Genomic DNA, 18,287 nt, shown 5'->3' with positions numbered 1-18,287 from the left:
TAATAGGGATAGAACACACTAATCGCAAAGGCCCAATTACAACAAACTCCTCTGATTGGCAATTGAGATGAATGCTAAACTGCATACGATCACAAACAATCACTTTGATACAACTTCTCGATTACTATCATCATAATTATTTTGAAAATGAAACATGTTTACAACATTATGATAAAATGTCAACAAAAGTGCATACCAAAAATCTCAAGTCTTAGGTCATGCTTTGGCACCACCGGCTGCCCACGAATTTGACAGTAGCTAACAACCCAATTTTCTGCACCTTATGTTAGATCATACGCTTATGGAAGACAGATTATATATATCCAAGCATTATTGATAATGAAATCGACAGATTATGTACTTGTACTGGTTGACCTCCACATAGCATTTACTCAGCTCGCCGAAGAGGGTCTTCAGATTCATCAAAATTGAATGAAAAGATGTCAACAGGTGCACTCGTGCAGTCACGATTGCTGCGGTTGAATCTGGAATGACCACCTTGATGGTGCTGATCAATATAGATCACTACAACAGTGATGTCGTCATGAACACGCCGTCGAATTCCCTTTTCAATATGTTTTAGATCATCATAACTCATTCCCTGTTTTCTTGCAGCTTCAATTAGAGCAGCTCGGACCAATCGTTTCGCTATTCCCTGTATGAGTTTCAACAGAGAACACCTTATGTTTACATCAAAAGCATGACTCCGATGAAGAAATGCTAAGAAATAAAGAACTATTAGAAGAAAGCATGCTAGAACTGAAGAAGCTAAGAAGCTAACTGCTCTTGGGTTCTTGAATACTATCTTGACTGCAGCTTCGTCACTTAATTGCTCCCATAGTCCATCTGATGCAAATATAAAAAATAAGTCATGTGGCTTAAGCTTATGGACCCGAATTGATGGCTCTGCGGTGATGACAGGCCTCTCCAATGGAACAGGAGAAACAAACTGCTGGAACAATGGATCGCTACTGAACTCGGGTTTCTTCAGGTAGACGTCCCCGATAGACCTGGAGACCTAACAAGCATAAAAAAAAAAAATATCATTGCTTGTTATAAGGTTGATAATCTTAATTGCTTCTTTGATGTTGAATGTGCCATTAGAACATATAATTGTGATATCAATACATTGAGTTTAAAAAATGGTCAGAAGCCCCATAAACAACAGTACTACATGACAATTAATTTTCATGAACATGCATGCTGAGAAACAAGTAAATTAACCATGCTTGAGGAAAGCACCAAACATAGTATAGAATGTACAAAAAAAACACCAAAGACATGTGACCGAAAAAAAAAGTTCAAACAATGTGCTAGTCATCAGCCATGAACTAATTCTCCAAGCCCATATAATACATTTAATTGATTTGTTATAGGTAATAAATTGTACAATCTTTTCAACTTATACATACATTAAGAAATTTAGTACATTGTCTGACAACTTTGAGTTATGATAAGAAATTTATCCCTGCACCGATTCCCTTCCAGTGGCTCAGTAGTCAGACTCCTCTTCTTTGACTCCAAAAAGTATGACTCGTTTACAACTCGATAGTCTCTTTCTAGTAGTAAGGCCGTGGCAAGGCCAAGAAGAAAAGGTGCATCTTTTTTATCCAGGAATAAAGCGATAATCTATGGAGAAAATGCAGATTAAGCACAAGTCCAAGATTTCTGGATGAACTCTTTAACATCAGTATATGATAACCAAGAATTTTGGAACCTAAAGAGATGACCACAGTTTTTGTCAAGGGAAACAACAGCTAGGAGGATAGGACAGTGATCCGAAGCATGTCTCGGAAGGTGTCTAACAGTCAAGTGAAGGACTGAGCAAGAGGTTGGGATGACCGGGCTGAGCCACGTGGCACACACACACACACACACACATATATATATATATATATATATCCACAGAATTAGGTCCACTTGAACATTGAGAACAAAACAATAAAATATTGGGGACATGAAGAAAAGATAACATTTTTGATTGCTTCTGCAGTGCATCAAGGTAGCAGATGGATGAATAACACAAGGTGAACCCATGAAGATCTCAACCCCTAAAGGACAAGGTAACTACATTATATTCAAACGGCCAGGGTTCAAGATGACATTATTAAGAGGTGTGCATGTATTAAAATACAAGAAAACCTTCTCAAGGAAAGAACAGAGATGAACACCAGTGTGCATACACTCTGCAACAGAAACTAAAACTGTGGAGGAGAAAAGAGGGGAACAAAAGAGTGTTAAGAAACAACAGGCTTCAACGGAGATGCTTATTATGGACCAAAGTAATACTATTTCTTTTTAGTTGTTCCACTCCAATAAGCTCTATTAGTGGAAATCCTATAAATTTAAGCAACTGAGATAATTAGAAATTTAGAACTATTAACTATGGATAGTCTCCTCACCTGAATGATCCCTTTGATCCGCCAAGCCCCACGGGTATGCACAATAATTTGCTTATCGTCAGGATGATTCGCAGCAACCTCCTTTCTGACTTCCTCCATTGAGACATTGTGGTCGGTTGACAGCCGCTCGGCCACCACGGCCCTCCCACCCAAGCTGCAGCGGCCGAGAACAGCCCGGGAGTCCCCCAAATTGGCCACGTAGAGTCTGTCGTCAGTGATCGCCCCGATGAGACAGCACGACCCCACCGACGCCATCTGTGGCCGTAACCGCCATGACCGCTTCACCAGATACAAAAACTCCTCCTCCGTCGCGTCAAACGCTCGTTTGATCACCTCCGAGGACAAGCCCCCTTGCTCCGACGCGAACCCTGCGCGGTTCCAAGAAGAAAAATCGAACTATCATCAGATTGTCTCATCAAGATGAGATTTTGATAGATTCGGTGAAGGGAGGACGGAGAGAAGTACGATCGAGATGGGAGAAAAGGCGGTTGCTGATGAATCGAGACGCCTCGGGGCCGCCGTGGCCATCATAGACGCCGATGTAGGTGGCGGAAGGGGAGGCGAACACCTGGCCCTGGTCCTCGAGGGAGACGTTGGCCTGGGCGACGGCGATGGAGAACTCGCCGGACGCATGGGGTTTGAGGTCCATGTGCCACAGCAGCCCGTCGCCGCCGCCGAGCCTCCCGGAGCATCGCTCCAGCGGCCTCAAGCACGAGCGCAGCATCCTCGATATCTCGAAACGAGGGTTCTTTCTACGCCTCCGCGCTTGCTGGTAGCCGGAACGACCTCGGGATCGCCAAAGCTGGGATCTTTCTCTGCCGCCGCCGCGCGCGCTGGTAGCTAAAACGTTGCGGAGATCACCAAAAAAGGAAGAGAGATATAGGTAAGATGCAAAGTTGGAGATGCTGAAAGGGAAGGCATTTGACGCTGAAAGCGAAGAAAGTTGGCGTCAGAGAATAAAGTCCTCTTCTGATTCCTTTACTTCGCTTAGTTTTGGGACGTAGAGAGAGCGGATGAGAGACACAGGGAAGGATGCTGAAAAGGACGGCACTTCGACGATGAAAGCGAAGAAAGTTGGCGTGGATGATACCGGGTTGGGGAAGCAAAGTTGGAAGGAAGATAGGAGCCCGTCTCTTTCTATTCTTCTCTCTTTCGATGATTATATTTGTTGAGCGCAGACGCCCTGCAAGAGTTGGCAATCTGATGGTGATCACTGACGTGTTACTTGAAGGAACAACCCTGTGTCACAGAAAAGAAGAAGATTGATGGAAAACGTGCTTCTTACACTCGGCAGTTGGCTCAATAAAGTAGAGATGAAAACAATGAAGTTTATAGAATAACTGATGAGAGAAATAAGAGAAAAGAATCTGAGCATTCTTGGTTGCAGCATCAGCATGTCATTATTTTCCAAGGCTAATGCTTACCCGGGAAACATTCCACATTCTCCTCAAAAAGTCCAGGGACAAATTGCATCTTCCGGTTGACTTTTGTCATCGGTCCACAGTGGTCGTCAACCTTTGAAACCACTGCTGACCCGCCAGGGAGGAATGTTTCTCATGGAAGATTCCAGAGTGGGCCTGAAGTGGAGATTGACGTAATCTATGTCTGCCAAATCCTGCACAAATGGAATTCTTGCGCAAGTATATCTCATTATTTCTTGTACTCGTTATGTCCTGACATAACTCACGGGCGCGCAATCTGGATGCCTCACGAGTTAAGTCGGGACATAACACAACCCTTTTTGGTAGTTGCTATAAATTCCTGGTTTGACTTATCACGCAGTGAGGCACAACAGAGTCCACACGCTCTAATTGATCGTCTCATCGGTGGTGCCCAAGCCAGTCTTACAGAGACATGTATTCAGACAAGAAGCAGGCAATGTTGAATTTGAACTAAATTTGCTCTTCTCCTTTAGATGATGCAGAATACTCGATTAAAACAAAAACAAGAAATGATTTCTCAAGTTAAGCTGAGATGCATTTGGTACACAATAATATACTACCAATTATGCAGACAAGGAGATGATATGAATGGATTGGGATCTTTGGTACTAGAGACTTCAAGCATAAATCATTAGCAGACTAATTAGAGTAAGAAGAAGAAACGTACTCTGTTTTTTGATGGGAACTATTCTTTCTGAATTTAAGATTGTTGATGTTGAGACAATCCCATCAAGTGCATCTCGCCAGCAATATCGCTGTCGTAGTAGCCTAATTTGCATACTTTCCGCATACAAATTCTTGAGTAGATGCTTTCCTTGTTGCTTTGGTTGGCAGCAAGGTATCAATTTTTATCGACATTGAAATCCACCATCAACAAAAACTGAAAAGCTAATTAGCAAAAGTGCAATAAACACTAGATTGAGGAATATTATTTGCCATATGGAAGGAAATAATTACACTATCAGGTCATTAGAGAATATATTTGTAAGCATCATGAGAGAAATGATCGACTACCCAAAAGATACCCAGATTTTTCTGTATATCAACTCATATCATGTTTATCATATCTAATTCATGAGTTCAGATTGACACGGACAAACTCCTAACCGAGTTAGGAAAATGTCATGTAAATGCACAGTAGAGTATCCAATTTTAAGACTAGAAACCATCGAGCCATAACGTAAGATTGCTAAAGTAGATAGCAGAGTTTGCAGATCAAGATTGGAAAATTACAAGTGTAATTAATGCATGACTTCAAAACTGATTATTTGATCACAAGAATTGTAGTCTAAGAATATTGGAGTTCCAAAACCTAACATGAAATAAAATTGCATTTTGTCATTCAGATATGTCAATCATAAATGCTATAGTAATAAGCTTGACCAGTATGACAAATGGTATCTTCCAACACTTTCTCACAGCAGATTATACCTTTATCTGCCTTTTGAATTGGAGCAAGTTGAACATCTGTTCTTATCAATTTAGTAATTAATCAAGTTGAACCAAGCAACAGGTCAAATGTACAATCTAATTTTTGGCAAGGATTTTTCAAATCTGATTGTGCCATAAAGATGATAACAATGCTCTCTTAGTTGCTTTCACAAACTGGTAAATTAAGTTTTTAGACTAGCAGTGATCAATAATTTAACATGACTACCGAGCACCAGCATACCCACGAAGCATATTAATAGATGACATGACTCAGATAGAAACCAAAAACACAATATACATCTGTGACAAAGTTTCTCAGGTTTCAAAATCATTGTTGTAGATGGTAAAAATAGTGTTGAACCAACTGGAGTGTCATTATATTTTTTGCTCCAGAGCGGAATATTCTGTTAAATAGGAGATTGCAGCTATATATCAAAAATGAATCTGAGGTACCATGATCACAAAGAATATTAAGCTACAACAACTTCAACCTAGCTATTGAAGTAATTACTATGAGGTTGTTCACTTAATGTCGGATGTAGAAGCACTTTCAGCACCAACCATATCTCCAAATAAGTAATCATAAAAGCTTTTAAGAGGAATCAAACAACCAAACCAAAGCAACCAACCATACTGATTAGCTTAGAAAAACCATTTAGCTCGAACAATGATATCTACCTGCCAAGTTGGCCTTCAGAAAGATAGCACCAAAGATGTTTACATCCATATATAAAGGAACTCCAACTCTTTAAATATATATGCAAAAGAACTCCAACTCTAAACATCTTTAATATATGAATGCGCATGAGGCTTCCATCAATACAAGATCTTATGTGTGCAACCATATTGGAAAGATTTCCAGATGCGGCTTCATGCAGAGTCAAGAACGACACTCAAGAATATGAACAAGAACAAGCCCCAACAGTTGAGATTTACCATCGAGGTTCTTCTCCTCCTCCCAGCCATTGTTTCTCTTGTTCTGTTGGAGTGTCTCTTGAACCGATTGGATGCAAGTCAGATTAATCATGTATGCTGAATCGAATAGATCTTGGTTGGATCTGTTCATGTAGAATGGAGTTCAGACAGTTAGAAGTGGCCTATGATCGCCTAAGTATTCTCAGTTTGATCAATTCAGATAGTTAGAATACTAAGTATTCTAAGAATTTGCCAAGCTTTCCAAACAAGTGAACCTTTCCAACCCACCACAACAAATATTAATTCAAAAATCCAGTTCAATCCGAAAAGACCCGTGTCGATTAGATCATCAAGTAGAGCTCCTATGGTACTAATATTGTCATAATATTTAGTACATTATACGATGAAAAATGTAACATATTCTGATCTAGCTAGAATCACAGATCTCACAGAAAACTACTCTACAGAAATTATAATTTTCACCATTTGTTTAAGAAGTCCAATAAAGCCCTCCTGAGAGTAATCAGGCAAACCAGAAGCCCTAAATAGATCATATCATGACCCTAACTGTCCAAATTTCATCATAAGTGAATGATGTAGCAATATCATGACGAAACCCGTTTGCTCCGATCATATCGCACTTCAAAGATCCATACCTTCGATCAATGATCAATACTACCAAGAAACGCTTTCCATGAAAAACCCTAAACCCGTCGACTCCAAATTTCGACCTTCTCAATTCCGTCGCATATGAACAGACCGAATCAAGCACGAAAGCTAGTTACGCGTGGCACACAAGCAGAGAGAGGGACGAGTTGAAGAACCTGTGATGGCCATGGCTTCTTCCTCGTCGGATTTCTAGTCCGACGAGCTGCGATTCCAAACCCTACCCACCGAAAACCCATCGAGGGATCGATCTCCATAGGATACCAAAGATCGAAGACGGAGGAATGCGAATAGACCTTACCCTCGGGGCTCATTCTCGACAACCCCTGGCTTCTCCCTCCACTCTCAGGGTCGTCGGCTGCTGTTACTCTATGGAATCGAAGGATCCATCGACAGAAGCGGGAAAGAAAGGCAGGCGAGCGCGCAGCCGATTTAACATAATATATAGAGCCATTTTTTAATATCTAAAATAATTTCTTCATACATAAAAATAAGATTATATACATTAAGTTTTATTACAATACTAAAATAATTTTGATTCATATAATAATTATTTTGTCTCACAACTCATCCCACTAAAAATAATTTATCTAAAATTTAAATAATTAAGATATCTATATATAATTCATTCGAATTCGAAAAGAATGATAAAATATTCATATAATCGATCTTAAATAATTAAGATATTATGATCTTATTTTTGTATTTGTACTTATTTGTTGAGTTTCATAAATGTCTAATTTTACATTGGAAATGAAGCTTACTCTTCACACCACCAAATCAATCAACTTAAGGATAGGATAGGGAATAATAATATGATCGAACTAAATTAAAGAAAAGAAGACCTCAAACGTGGTGGAGTAAGTTCTTGTAATTCTATGAAATTATACTAGATTTTGAGGTTCTCATGCATCCCAAAAAAAGAAAACAACTGATCTGCATTGACTACTGAAGTGGAGGAAACATGCAAGAGTGTGAGAAGCTCACATCAAGTCATCCTAAGACTCAAACACTGCAAGTGCCAGGATGGCTGCTGCAGCCTGTCCTCTCTCAGTCCTCCTCCCAATTCATAGCTGATGTTTACATCCCCCACCTGCTGTAGTTCCCATCCATGGCCACTCAACTTCAGACCTCCAGACTCGGTCGATGATGAGGAGACACTTGCTACGGAATCACAAGTGAGGGATGTCTCCTCTCTCTTCCTCCAGCTGCTGCTTCCTGTAGCCAGTGTCAGCTCTATGTCACCCTCCTGCTCTACCTCCAGCATTGCATCTTCTTCAGCTCTTTCGATGTATTCGTCTGCTGGAAGCTCAAGATTGAGCACCCGACGCCGCCGCCGACGCCGGTCGCGGTGGCTGCTACTTGGTACACATGAATCTGCTGCATCCTTTCCTCCACCAACATGATACTGAGTGCAGTCAGCAAAGCTCTGTTTGATCTTGACGTCCGTCATCAGAAGCTTCTGTACTCTATACAAGCGATGGAGCTCCTGCACCTGGTAAAGAATCAGATGTTAGTGATTGAAATGGTTGAAGGAGGAGGAAGGATCAGATGCTGGAAGCCTACCTGTTGCCTGAAGGTCTCTTCATGCTTCAGCAGCATCATCTTCATGCACTCTTTGTCATACTTCCTCAGAAACCTCTCCATTGGATGATTATCTTGCGATCGATATGACTTCAATAAGATTTGTTCTTTTAAACTGCAAAGCAACAAGTTCTGGTCACTCTCTGTTTCTTTACCAATTTGTTGAGTTATGCTCAGAATCTATCAATGGAAAAAAGAAGTGGGTTTTATCTCTGCACATATTCCACATCACAGTCTGTAATCGATTGATTATTTTCAATGGAAGTTGTCATCTGATGAACATTAATCACATATTCCACAACTGCATGAAACAGTACAGAAAGAAAAATAATATTTTGTCTCACTAGTGAAGTATATAGCTGAAGAATTGCAGGGACTCAGTGACAGTGTGCTCTTGCATGGAATGATCAAATCAATGTGATGGAATATTTGACACTGCTTTGAGTTTTAGATCATAACCCACCATCTCTTAGAAAAGATAAGCTGTTTCTACAACCTATTAAAAGTAGGAGTGATTTTGAAAGGTCATTTGTAGAATGGGGGTATTGGAAAACTCTACCTGCTACTGCACATCATCAAGATCTTCACATGAAGGTCTCACTCATGCAATTCAAATGTTATTCAAGTCATCTTCATTTGATGGAAGGAGTAGCTCCCATTTGTCAGATTTTTCAGAAGTTTATCTAATCCTCTTGGCAAATAAGTACCAATAGTTGGACAAAGTTGACTTTTAAAATAAGAAAAGAAAAAGTTGAAAGTACAGCAATGATGATTTTATTATATTTCTTTGCATGTCTATCTCAAAAGACTCGATATGAACAATCTCAAAAAAGAAGAGCAATGTTTTGGTGGGTGTGGACATAAGCATGACAAACTCAAATGAGAAAAACTAGCTAGCCGCATGAGATATCACAATGCAAAATCTCCACAGCATATAATGGGTGCAATAAATTCACTATTGGCTTAAAATGCCAACTATCATCACAATATGAAGCAATCAGAGGAAGCCAAGAGAGAACTGCAGAGCTGATGGCTGACAAAAGAGAAGAAGCAGAGATGACAAGTATGGACCCTAACCTGTGACAAAGCTATAGCTGCAATCAATGAGAAGCTGAAGCTCTTGGTCTGCTCCTGGATTTCTCAGGCCACTGTGTTCCTCTGGACAGAGCCACAACAACCCTCTGCTTCCGAGTCTGGTGAGGCATGAAGCATGTGAAGTATTTAAGGGTCTCCGAGTGAATATTTTAGTAGGCTCCTCAGGCATGCCAAACAAATCCCACTGCTAGACTTTGCAGTTCAGGTGCATGAGGGAAAAGATGCCCCAGACAGTGGCTACAAATGGCAGGAGTAAACTATGAAGACCTACCTATTATTATATGTAGTATTGTAGAATTATGTAGTACAAGTCCTCAGAATCAGGTCAGGATGGCCAAACCATTTACCTCAGCATCGACAGCAGTGTCTGTGTGTCTGCATTACTGGTTTTGTCCCCGTTATACTGACTGGTATGTGAGAGGTTTGGACACTAAGAATGCGGGATGTGCAGTGAATTGAATGACCATCGAACGCTTATCTGCTTTCCTCACCATCGGAGCTACATGCAGAGAAAGCAATTGCTCCATAATAAGTGCAAGAAGATGAAGGGATTTGGCTGATAAACAAATGATTAGAGTGTGTACGCGAAGGTCCAAACCACAAGGTAAGCAACACTGAAAACAAATCACTTGAGCAGAAAGCAAGGTCGGGGACGGAGATAGGAGATGGCACATGAGAGCATGCATGCCGTAATAATGGCAGCAACACTACAAACCAATCCGTTTCTTCGGGAGGAGGGCAGGCTTGCTCTTGTCCTCAGCAGAGAGGCCGAATCCCATGGGAGGGAGCGGATGCTGCGCGGCCATCAGTGGCGCACATGGTGAGGTCATGTGTGCGAGGGTCTTCCCCTCCCCCCCTCCCCCCGAAGCGCAAAGGGGGCGGGCATGGCTGCACGCGTTGCCGGGACGAGGAGGCGCAGGCGTACGGTGCCATGGGCGCCATGGGACTCCGCGAAAGCTGCAGCCAATGAGCTCATCTCTGAAGCCCCCCACCCCACCATCCCTGCTCTTTTTGCCATTGTGTGGCGAGGTCTTCGAGCAGTATAATGGAACTAATTATGGCTTCAGCTCATTGCGTTGGAGCAAAAGAGCATGCAAAGCTGCCTTTTGGAGCACAGAGTTTGTACAATAAGTTGTGAATGATTTGCACTTTTAGGCTAATCAAATGCTTGCAAAATAGACTTATTAGATTCACAAGGATACACTTTGGTGATCACCACTCTCGATCCATCTTTCATCAACAAAACTATTGCCAAATAGTATCAAATCATACGTAGATGAAGACAATGCAAACACAAAAACGCATTAGTATCATAGAAAACAAGAAATAATTTATGAAGCAGTAGTAAGATGATGCTACATAAGGTTTTATAACTTCATCATCATCATCGCCATTAGAAGGCAATAAAAACATAGGACTTAATCTAAATGCGAGCACTCACTACCATGCCGAGGAAACAACAGTATTGAATTGCCCCCCTTAAACATGGGATCAAACGCCGAGCTACGCAGTGGGCATGCGTGCGTGCTTCGTCTCCCATGATGGAGTCTTCGCGATATGGCGTAGAGAAGACCACATGCTCTCCCTACTGCCCCTCGTGTTCGTTCTTTATTTGTGTGTTGTCTTGTCTTGGGAAAATAACAAGACAAGAGGAGCTGCCTTCTCGCATGCATTGAGGTCGTACCTGTTGGTCGAGTAACTACGGATTTAGTAGGATTCAAGTTTTATGTCCGATCGATCGACAAGCTTTGTATCCGAAATTTTGATTAATTATGATGAGGGAGGATTCGATCAGAAACTCGAATGCTGATGATATATCCTCACATTATAAGGTGATAGGGTTAATGAATGGCGTGGATGGTGATGAGGTGTCGAGTACGTACTTGTGCGATATGGATTATACATTAGCTAGCTAATAGGATATTTATTGTCCATATGTTTTATTACTCATATCATCTACTTTAGTTAATCATCGCTGTATGTTATATTGCTCATAATAGTGTCTTAATATAGTGCATGTAAAATGGCACTATAACTTCAACGTCAAGTATCTACATGCTAAAAGATCATGATAATAGCAAATATGAAATAATAATTTTATATTTTTTTATATATTATGATCCTCAATCATATATCTGAGTGCATGATTAAGAAAAATCTTTTTTTTTCAATATATGTATAAATACACATCACCTCAATAAATGATATCATCCCTTTCACAATAAATTCATCATTACCAGAGCCCTCTTATTTCAAGCAAAAGTTACCCTTCTTGACTCCCTCTTTCTCACTATCTCTAATCTATTTGTGACCATTATTCCTCTTCCTCGCTTTCGTGTTGCTACTTTATAACACTTGATTTTTATTTCTCGTTTTTGAATTATAGCATTGCATTGAAGTCGAAGACACGTGACTTCTCCCTATTAATCTCCTAATGTGATCTACTCTACAAAATATCTATTTCACTTTGTTAATCTAATCAACCTCCTTTAGTGATCAACCTACTTCTCTAATGATCCTCCATCGCTATTCAGTTCTGCTTAGTGGCTTTTCCCTTTCTCTTATACCAGCGTTTATTACCCAACATCTTCACTTACATCCTCATTCCCTTCTCGTCAACCATCAAACTCATTGGTGTCTCGGATTCATAATCGAGTTTTCGACAATAGTCCATTGCCTTCCACTATTCTCTCGATTGCACCATTAGTACTTATAATTAAGCCTTAGTCACTAGCTCCATAGCACCTCTAATCTCTTCATGCAGCATTGTAACTGAAGCATGATCTAAGTTACAAATCACCCTCGCTAATCGCTCTCACACTCCCATGCAAAGAATTTTATCTACTCTAATAAAAATAACATAAAAGGAAGTACTATTATTGATTATATATAAAAATTTAAAAGTTATTATGGATGATTTGACTTAAAAAAATTATTATTCATACTCTAAATGACTTAGGATATGAGTATAAAAAACTAGCGACGAATACGTAACTTACCAATATTATATGAAGGACTATATAACAAATTGATTAATCATGAAGCATATCTAAAATGAGAAGAGAAGAAGATAATACTATCGTAGCTCAATTCAATCAAAAATCCAAAGAAAATGACAATCAAAGAAATAAGAAATTTAATAAATGATCAAATAAGTTGCCTCTTGGACACATGGGTAATACATAGAATCATCATCCTCCGTTATACTATCAACTCTCCAACCATGGTAGCAACTTCAACTCAAACAAGTTAGGAAATAACTTCAACCAATAGTTCTATCGTAGACATGTATTTTCTTAGTACTCAAGTTCAACAACACCTCCACCTCCTTTATAATTTTTTCATCTATCTCTCCACCAACTTACTCTATAATATCTAATGAAGTAACACCCTTAGCACACTAAATGATATATTTGTCCTTCCCTCAACTAAGTGACATTGAAGTGCATTAGCCTAGTGTCACTAACTCTTCACTAATTCTTATACTTTTAATACAACCCAATAATACCATCGGGACTGAATATCATATGACAATAAGCTCCAAAATTGACATATTTATATTACGTCAAATCCTTAATCTTCATGCTACTAAAAGCTCTCCATCTAATCCTACTGAATCGATAATCATCACCTAAACTTAGAAGTCTCCACACTAGTGTAAAGCTATATATGAGGACTCTTGTACCATATTACCTCACAAAATGTCATCGAGTATAAGTGAATATTTCAAATTAAGTAGAACCCAAATAGATCCAGATACAAAACATATATAGTGGTTAAAGGATTTTACTAACAATCAATTATTGATTTCATAGAGACTTTTAGTCTAGTTGTTAAACCAACGATAATTTGTTTCATCTTAAGCTTGACTATCACTCAAGGTTAATATGCACATTAACTAGATATTAATATTTTTTTTTTTACAGTAGACCTTAATTGAAGATGTCTTTATGCAACAATCTTATAGCTTCATCGACCCTTAATATATAAACCATGTTTGTACACTATGAAAAGTTATTTATAGGCTTTGCCCAAGCCCCAAGATCCTAATATATTAAACTTGGCTCGTTTTTTATATCCGTCAACTTCATCAACTATAAGTTTAATACCTTTTTATTCATACGATAACAAAAGTGATCTATGTGGATGACATTATCATCGTAGATAATAATTCTATGGAGATCAAGTAATTCCTTTAGCAATTGGCAGATCAATTATCTATAAAATACTTAGGAATCTTAAGTTATTTTCTGAGAGTGAAAGTATCGTACATATCTTCTATTCTTAAATACATTTCTAGGCTATATCATTGTAACTCAATCTCCAATATAATGATAAGAAAGAAAGAATGATCATACGAGTCTAACGAAATAAGAAAACTTCATCTTTTAACTCGCTTCTCTCTTTATGAAGCTTTGTCAAATCTATAGAATATTATATTCTAACTTAAATATTAAAAAAATCTATAAAAAATCTTAACACTTAGTAAGTCTTATTGAGGTTACTAAATAGGCATACTCTAAGAATTTTAAAAATTTTGATATATGTTATGCCCAAGGAAATTACCATTTATTATAATTTCTAAACCAACAAAAGAATTTAAAAATAGAAAGACATATGTTGAAAAGAATTTAAGAATCTTGAAATTTTTTTATATATGTTGCTCCTTTATTTTAAATAATGATTTAAATTTAATCCCACTAAATTATTTTAAAAAAAAAATTAAAATTAGAAAGACAAGTTTATTCAATCAATAAGAAATTTATATTTGAAAGAACAAATAAAAATAAAAAAACATAATATATATTTTATAATTTGGTGTGTGAGTACAAATAGTTTTCTTTAATTCGAGCTAGAGCATATAAGAAATTAGATTCATTTTATTTACAGAGTAACCTCTCATTCAATAAGTCTTATTGAAATAAAAACTCAAAAAATAAAAATAAATTATATCGTACATTTACTGACATATTCTTAAGGTACACAGTTGGATCTATTCTCCAAGACATAATATTTATTTTTTATATGCATGAAATTGAAGAAGATTTTTTTGTTAATATTGCTTGTGTTCGAAGAAGAATTTTCAAAATTCTTTCAAAATCAAACAAAGAATTAAATTGTATGATATCCGATAAATATAAAAAATAATTAAAACCAATCAAAAAATAATGGGCATAATTAAAGAATAATAATAAATAAACAAACATAAATTAGCATCTCTCCAGTAAGCTAATTGGATGGAGATGGAAACTGAGATCCACACGTGCGGATCCTTTACTTTTCTCATTTAACTTGGATCCTAGTAGATCCGACCCGATACAACCCCCCACCCAATAAAACTCCATCATCCTGATCTCGACCATAAGTCGACCGATCACACATGAAAGCACGAATTTTGATGTTCTGTGACGCGAACAGAACCCGTAATCGCCTCCACCAGATCAGATAACCCTAACCCTCCTGTTCTTCCCGTTCCAACCCGCACTCCTCGCTCGATCGTCTCGTCTCCTGCGAATTGGGGGAATCCAACCTCAACCCATCTCTTCGCCGCACTGATCACGAGAGGGCGCGATCGAGCGAGCCCCGGATCCGTCCTCCATGGCGGCCTCGACCCCAACCCACATCGAACCATCCCCACCTGCCGCTCCTGCTGCTGCCGATCCCCCGCGCAAACTCCCCATCAAGCGCAAGAAGGCACCCCATCCGACGCCTATTCCCTCCCCCGGTCCACCGATCGCCGCCGATCACGGCTTCGATGAGGATGATGATGGCGATGACGACGATTTCGAAGCGGCAGCGGCTTCCGCCGGCGACCAGATCGACGTGCGATCCGCCGCAGCTGCTCCCTTCCGGTTCCAGCGCGTGTGGTCGGAGTCGGAGGAGATCCGCTTCCTCCAGGGCCTCCTGGGCTGCTGGTCGCAGGGTCTGGTCTTCCCGCGTGACCTCAACCTCTTCTTCGACCGCTTCTCCGAGTCCATGCCCCAGCCCTATACCCGGTCGCAGCTCTCTGAGAAGCTCCGCCGCCTTCGCAAGAAGTTCCGCGTCACGTCCGCCCGCGTCGCCCGTGGCCATGACCCCGCACGCCTCGCCCCCCACGACCGCGATGTCCTCCACCTCTGCAACCGCCTCTGGCACCCGTCCTACGCCGCCTCCTCCCCATTCTCCGCCCCCGACGTCCTCGCCCCCGGCGGCGGCGGCAACAAGCGCCGCCGCCCCAATCCCCGACCCCCCTCCGGCCAGGACGTCCTGTCTCCCCTGCCCGCCCCTCCTTCTCCCGTGCCTGTTGCAACATTGCCGCCTCCCCCGGCCCTGTTTCCTCCTACTGACGAAAAGGTGGGCTGTACCGCTGCCAGCACCTCCACGAACGCAGCACACCTTGGATTAAAGTTGGGGAAGGAGCCTCTGCCGCCTGGGATGGGTGCCGATGAGGCTGCTGTGGGCAAGGATGAGACAAGGCATCTGATGGCGAAAATTGTCTTAAGTGTGTTTGATGCGTGCCTTGCAGAGCTCAAGGTGACGGCGGCCAGCCAGGGGCTCGGTTGCCAGGGGAATGACCTGGAAAAGAGATGGCAGGAGCAGCGCGTCGCTGAGATGGACGTCTTGGCTCGTCGCTTGAGGATGGTTCTCGAGAAAGCTATTCAGAACTGAACTGTTGCATGGGTAATTATTATCTTCTTAAGAGAACCAAATCGGATGCTTCTCTATTAGTTCATTTTCGAATCTCAACTGCTCTCTATCTATGCATTGCTCTCCAAGTCTATACACCATCATTCTGTAGCTTTGTGGTTGAGATGCAACCTAATTTTGCGTGATCCTCCGATGGTCGCCATTTTTTAACAGCCCAATCTGTTATTGTTGATAGCATGGTGGCTCAAATGTCTCTCACTATCTGTTTGATTTGACCTGTATGCTTCCATCTGCAAGTTCATACTATATATTAGAGTTCTCGGATAGTTCTAAGCTGCATCCGGGCTTAATAGTTCATATTTCTAGTCCATAAATCTTCATTTGGTCATTGCATGGTGGCTCAAAGGTTTCTCACAATAATTGTTTGATTTGACTTGTCTGTTTCTGACTGCAAGTTCATACTAACTAAGGGTCCTCGGATATTTCTGAGCTGCATTCAAGCTTTAATAGTTCATGTTTCTAGTTCATTAATCTTCATTTGATCACTGCATGGTGGCTCAAAAGTCTCACAATAATTGCTTGATTTTACATGTATGCTACCAACCGTGAGTTCATACTAAGGGTTTTCGGATATTTCTAAGATGCATTCAAGCTTGATAGTTAATGTTACTAGTATAAATTTTCGTCTGGTCATTACATGGTGGTTCAAAAGTTTCTCACAATAATTATTTGACTTTACATGTTTGCTACCAACTGCAAGTTCATACTAACTTCAGGGTTCTTGAGGTATTTCTAAGCTGCATCCAAGCTTAATAGTTCATGTTACTATCTCATAAATCTTTATTTGGTCAATGGTGGCCCAAAGATCTCTCACAGTTGTTTGATTTTACACGTATGCAACCAACTGCAAGTTCATACTAACTTTAGCGTTCTTGAGGTATTTCTAAGCTGCATCCAAGCTTAATAGTTCATTTTTCTAGCTCATAAATCTTTATTTGGTCAGTGGTGGCCCAAAGATCTCACATTTGTTTGATGTTACGTGTATGCTACAAACTGCACATTCATACCAACTTTAGGGTTCTCAGATATCTCTAAGCTTCATCGAAGCTTAATAGTTTATGTTTCTATTTCATAAGTCTTCATTTGGTCATTCTATGGTGACTCAAAAATCTCTTTGTTGATTTTACTTGTATGCTTCAAACTTGGAGTTCATAAATCTTCTTTATTCATTGCACTGTGGTTTAAAGGTTTCTCAGAATAATTGTTTGATTTGACTCGTATGCTTCTAACTGCTAGTTCACAACATGGATTTTCAGACATTCTTAAGCTGCATCCAAGCTTAATAAATAATGTTTCTAGTTTATAGATCTTCATTTGGTCATTTCATGGTGGCTTAAAGATATCTCACAATAATTGTTTGATTTTACTTGTATGTTTCCAGCTGCAAGTTCATACTACTTGCAGGATTCACATCTATTCCCAACCTGCATTCAAAGCTTTATAGTTCATGTTTCATAAATTTTCATTTGTTCATTGACCACAACAAGGAAAAAATTTTCCCTTCAAATCATGCAAATCAAGTTTTGGATAGAATATTTCGTCAATCAATCAATCTTGTGGGCTTTTATTATCTGATTTGTGAGTTCAAGAACATGCTTAGTAGACTCAAGTTAATAGTGTGCGTTTCTTTGACTGGTGGTGTTTGATAATATGCTTAGACTCAAGTTGATAGGACCTCTAAGACCTACTTTTCTCTGACCGATGGTGTCTGAAATGTTAAAGACTTATGCTTAGACTAAAGTTAATAGTGGTATAACCATTTAGTCTTTATATAATAACATTTGTTATAATTCTTATAGAGATTGCACACACATCTAACCCCTTATAAACTTATGTTCTTTTTTTTTCACTATGGTGGTTTCATGTTATGCCTTCGGTCCTCTCATGGATAGATTTTTTTTTGTTAGCTTTAATATTATTTATTATGATCAGATTGAATGAGATAATTAGATTTATTGACTTGATGAGTTTGAACCAATTAAATCAAAATATTTAATTTTAAATATATTGTAGCATATTTATCCAACTCTTATATAATTCAATTTTTTTACTCAGCACCGATGTT

At 39.7% G+C, this 18,287-nt stretch overlaps 3 protein-coding genes across 3 annotated transcripts; 1 reads left to right on the top strand and 2 right to left on the bottom strand.

Moving 5' to 3' along the window:
* Positions 1 to 88: 88 nt before the first annotated feature.
* LOC135615430 (probable protein phosphatase 2C 78) lies at positions 89 to 6,830 on the bottom strand. Its single transcript, XM_065113904.1, has 6 exons — positions 3,827 to 6,830; positions 3,385 to 3,641; positions 2,868 to 3,242; positions 2,403 to 2,770; positions 782 to 1,018; positions 89 to 655 (listed from the first exon to the last, which is right to left on the bottom strand). Exons 1-6 carry the CDS (start codon positions 3,835 to 3,837, stop codon positions 389 to 391), a joined length of 1,515 nt encoding a protein of 504 aa, XP_064969976.1. The 5' UTR covers positions 3,838 to 6,830; the 3' UTR covers positions 89 to 388.
* A 900-nt stretch (positions 6,831 to 7,730) lies between these two features.
* LOC103977383 (uncharacterized) lies at positions 7,731 to 9,624 on the bottom strand. The gene is made up of 3 exons (XM_009392876.3): positions 9,518 to 9,624; positions 8,423 to 8,555; positions 7,731 to 8,351 (listed from the first exon to the last, which is right to left on the bottom strand). The coding sequence occupies exons 2-3, from the start codon at positions 8,501 to 8,503 to the stop codon at positions 7,845 to 7,847; spliced, it is 588 nt and encodes a 195-aa protein (XP_009391151.2). The 5' UTR covers positions 8,504 to 8,555; positions 9,518 to 9,624; the 3' UTR covers positions 7,731 to 7,844.
* A 5,275-nt stretch (positions 9,625 to 14,899) lies between these two features.
* On the top strand, positions 14,900 to 16,374 carry LOC135615425 (uncharacterized). The gene has a single exon (XM_065113893.1). It carries the CDS (start codon positions 15,134 to 15,136, stop codon positions 16,181 to 16,183), a length of 1,050 nt encoding a protein of 349 aa, XP_064969965.1. The 5' UTR covers positions 14,900 to 15,133; the 3' UTR covers positions 16,184 to 16,374.
* The last annotated feature ends 1,913 nt before the right edge of the window (positions 16,375 to 18,287 follow it).

The sequence above is a fragment of the Musa acuminata genome, chromosome BXJ1-3 (genome assembly GCF_036884655.1).
Source record: "Musa acuminata AAA Group cultivar baxijiao chromosome BXJ1-3, Cavendish_Baxijiao_AAA, whole genome shotgun sequence".
Lineage (NCBI taxonomy): Eukaryota > Viridiplantae > Streptophyta > Magnoliopsida > Zingiberales > Musaceae > Musa > Musa acuminata.
Note: the sequence above shows the minus strand (reverse complement) of the source record. Positions and strands in the feature narration are given on the sequence as shown.